The 4254-nt window shown below is 34.6% G+C and overlaps 1 protein-coding gene across 1 annotated transcript; it reads right to left on the bottom strand.

The window, feature by feature from the left end:
- Positions 1–2694: 2694 nt before the first annotated feature.
- Positions 2695–3934, bottom strand: LOC134662121 (uncharacterized). Its single transcript, XM_063518392.1, has one exon. The coding sequence runs from the start codon at positions 3929–3931 to the stop codon at positions 2747–2749; it is 1185 nt and encodes a 394-aa protein (XP_063374462.1). The 5' UTR covers positions 3932–3934; the 3' UTR covers positions 2695–2746.
- Between the last annotated feature and the right edge of the window lie 320 nt (positions 3935–4254).

The following is a 4254-nucleotide window of genomic DNA, read 5'->3' as shown; positions in this document are numbered from 1 at the left end:
ATATGATATGAAAGCCATACAAGCAAAAGGGCGTATCTTCTGGGCACTTACGTCCTTCTAACAAAAATAAGAAGTTTTCTTTTTCGTGGGAAGTATTTTTATAAGTTATATCTCTTGATTTTTGTTTAGATTTTTTGTACACCCGGATCAAAAAAGTTAGAGGGCGACTTTCGAAGCGATTATTCTTAAAAGTGTTCACGTAATCAAAAAACTCTTGAAATAACCTTAATTGTTTTTAAATACCTATTGAATGATGTGCCAAACGTTGGATTCTACTGTTTTTTCTTTTAGTTACAATATGCAGAGTCAAATTTCATTTCATTAAAATATAGCTTAGGTACCGTAGAGTTTCGTATCTTTGCCTGGGCTCCCTATTTTCGCCTACTTTGACAAAAGTTGCCATTAACAAAATGTTTCTAATGTAAGCCTTACATAAAACTACTAAATACAAAGTATTTTTTACGGGTGTCAACATTCTTCGAACAATCTGCGGCTAACTTCACACAGTTTACGTTCAGTGAGGTTTTTTCGCGACGCCGACCACACGTTTTTTTAAGCCAGTGTTTGAACTTCGGTTTTTAACAGTGATACAGACCAGGTAATGTTAAACTCTTTACATGATTATATAATATAACTATTTCTTTTTCATATGAAACTATTATTTAATGGCTAGCTTACGTTTAGAAGTCACAATTGGATAAAACATTGGTGAAGGTACTTTGCGTCCATCTTGTTGCCAAATTTCGCCTACCCCTAGGGTTGTCAAATTTGTTTTACCACATTAATAGGGTATTTGACTGTAAGTATTTCATATAAATTATTTTACACCATGCATGAAATAAAGCATCATAAGGTTAATAGAGAAACGTAGACAGCAGTTATTTTTTAGACATAATTTATATTTTAAAACCGGTATAAAACTATAAACAATAGGTAACTTGATTGTGACGTCACATGCTAATGTTACATAATAAACCCCATAGTAGCAAAATCGTTTTGACAGTTCGAAAAAAGAAACTGATTTGACTAGTAGTCAAATACCCTATTGGTGGTGGATGGCATTACTTGTTTCCAAATTTAAATATTTTTGTACAGTCAGCAACAGAAGTTGCTCAGCGAGCCAGGTTTAAATATTAAATATTTTTGTTAAAAATTATAATTTTTTTACTTATAAACCATTACTCCCCTTTATTTGGCATGTTGGTTAATTTTTGGCAGCCCTAGCTTCGTTATAGAAAATGTATGAAACCAACTTCAGACTGTTACCAAACTTCGCCTACTACACCGTTTTTAGGGTTCCGTAGCCAAATGGCAAAAAACGGAACCCTTATAGATTCGTCATGTCTGTCTGTCTGTCCGTCCGTATGTCACAGCCACTTTTCTCCGAAACTATAAGAACTATACTGTTGAAACTTGGTAAGTAGATGTATTCTGTGAACCGCATTAAGATTTTCACACAAAAATAGAAAAAAACAATAAATTTTTGGGGTTCCCCATACTTCGAACTGAAACTCAAAAATTTTTTTTTCATCAAACCCATACGTGTGGGGTATCTATGGATAGGTCTTCAAAAATGATATTGAGGTTTCTAATATCATTTTTTTCTAAACTGAAGAGTTTGCGCGAGAGACACTTCCAAAGTGGTAAAATGTGTGTCCCCCCCCCTGTAACTTCTAAAATAAGAGAATGATAAAACTAAAAAAAATATATGATGTACATTACCATGTAAACTTCCACCGAAAATTGGTTTGAACGAGATCTAGCAAGTAGTTTTTTTTTAATACGTCATAAATCGCCTAAATACGGAACCCTTCATGGGCGAGTCCGACTCGCACTTGGCCGCTTTTTTTAAAATATGGCTAGTCTGGTGTAATTAAGGTTCATAGTATAGTAGCACATTCCAAATAGATACGACTTAACATGTGTTAGTCACAGAAAAGTGTATTATTAGCGGTAAAGCATGCCGTAGGCGAAGATTGGGAAAAATACCCAAACATCGCCTATTGCCTTTGAGGCCATTTTTTACCAACTTAACCAATGAAATTCAAAGTTTCAATTGTGAATACTGATAGTTAGGAACACTAAAAAACGTTTTTTCGCCTTAACGGATTAAAATGCTTTCAAATTTGAGATTTTTTAGGAAAAGTGTCAAAACCCAGGTGAAGATAGGAAACTCTACGGTACCTATATTTTCAGACTGTGACATACGGCTGTGATATTCGTCAACTCTCGGGTAAAATTTTGTGGTGGATAAGTCTCGGATTCTAAAACTCATTACCTACGTAATGAGTTTTAAAATTAGAACCAATTTAGATGAAATCTACGTATGTGTATGTAACCCCGACGTTAGGTCAAAAGTTTTTATAAACACTGATGATATTATATATTAGCCATATCATCAGTGTTTATAAAAACTTTTGACCTAAAATCACTTTACATGAACATTTTGTTTCTCACTTCCAGTTGCCAGATTTTTTTTTCAGCGTCGGCAACGTCGAGGTTACATACACGTAGATTTCATCTAAATTAGTTCGGCGGTTGATTCCCCATACAAACTTCCATCTCTCTTTTGACTTTTAAGATTGGACAATTTTTGGAATAAAACTATTCTACAAGTGCGAAAAGTAGGAAAATCGCAAACAACTGAAATAAGAAAAATCGTTTATTTGTAGTATTTAATTATTTTGACATTGACAATTATGGAAACTTATTACAAAAAAATACACAAGTATGTATCTCGCCCTAGTTACATAACATCTTTTGGATCAATTTCATATGCATCCAATGCCTGCTCGATGGCTTCGTCAACGGCGAATATATTCTTCTCGGTGTCTTTGATAATTGTTTCGAACTGAAACCACTTTTCCTGGCGAATGGTTGTTATGGCGTTATACACTTTGGTCTTCAAGTTGAAAACGTTTGTAGTTTCAAACGAGAATGAGCTCGAAAGGATATGTTCCCACAATAGTTCGGTCATAGACAGGTCATGATAGTTTTCGGGAAGACGTAGAACTTCATGTCCATGGGCTTGGAAAATCAGATCTAGTTGATACTGTTTATCCTTAACGGGACATCGTGCGATGAGATCATATAATTCGGCTTTACGCATACTCGGCGAGCATGGAATGTTATTACGCTGTAACCAGTTTAACATGTCGGCCTTAGTATGGTACCGAGATATTGGTTCAATAACTGGTTTACCATGTAGCGAACTGTTATCCATTATTATGACACTTGAAGCTTTCATAGAAGACAAAACAATGTCACTAATCCATTTACTGAAATCTTCCGCGTTAGCTTGGTTACAAAATAATCCTTTTTCCAGACCGTTTTTAGAAACAATATGAAAGAAAACGTATGCTTCATTTTTGGTCACGTCTTCATGGTCAAGCCAAGTCTTTTTAAAAGTTTTGTTCAAGTCTATTATTCTTTCGTCTATGTAGTAAATTGCTTTGGAAGCGGCTCTTAACTTAGTTATCTTTTTTAAATATCGAAATCTTTCGTAAGTAACTTTAGGATCTTCAGCTATAATATAACCATAATTAGTATTCATCGGTTTATATCCCAATTGTTTCATAGCACGGCAAAAATTCTCTAGGTCTGGTACCTTAACTTTCTCCTTTATTTTCTCGTAAATATCGTTAAACGAAAATGACTCTTGCTGCGAATACATTGTTTTTAATGAATCATTTATAACAGCTCGATCAAATAAATCAGGTCGATAGCTAACGTGTTTCGAGTTCAATACGGCATTTAATACGTGTTCTGTTGTATCAGTGTAATACAATACTCTCTCTCTATATAATTCTAAAGGTCTCTGCAAACCATGAATACTTTCATATTTACATTTTTCAAAAATTTTACGTAAAATATCATGTTCTTGGCCATCAAATGCATTCTTTTCGTTTTCATCACCATCAACTTTTGCCATTGTCACACTGGAACAATAATCAGGGCAATATCTTAAACGAGATTAAGTAGAATAGGTAAAGCAAATACAAAATGTTATTGAAAGCAAATAATACCCTTAGTTACACGGTTATGCCATAGCAAAAAACACTCAGTTAATGGCAAAAACATATTTAAATAAATGGAACTCACCTACGGCGCTAAAACTCAAGTTATGGTTTATTACACTGTTTACTGAATGTAAATACGTATCACCAATCTATCACAGACGCTGCCGCCGAACTGAACTGACTGAGGGAGCCGAACGCGGGTCGCGGTGGCAAGAGGGGAGCGGTGAACGAAAGA

Source organism: Cydia amplana, chromosome 2 (genome assembly GCF_948474715.1).
Source record: "Cydia amplana chromosome 2, ilCydAmpl1.1, whole genome shotgun sequence".
In the NCBI taxonomy this organism is placed as follows: Eukaryota; Metazoa; Arthropoda; class Insecta; order Lepidoptera; family Tortricidae; genus Cydia; species Cydia amplana.
Note: the sequence above shows the minus strand (reverse complement) of the source record. Positions and strands in the feature narration are given on the sequence as shown.

Excerpts from the sequence above, each read along its gene's own strand:
- LOC134662121 (XM_063518392.1), bottom strand. The coding sequence starts at position 3,931 with ATGGCAAAAGTTGATGGTGATGAAAACGAAAAGAATGCATTTGATGGC.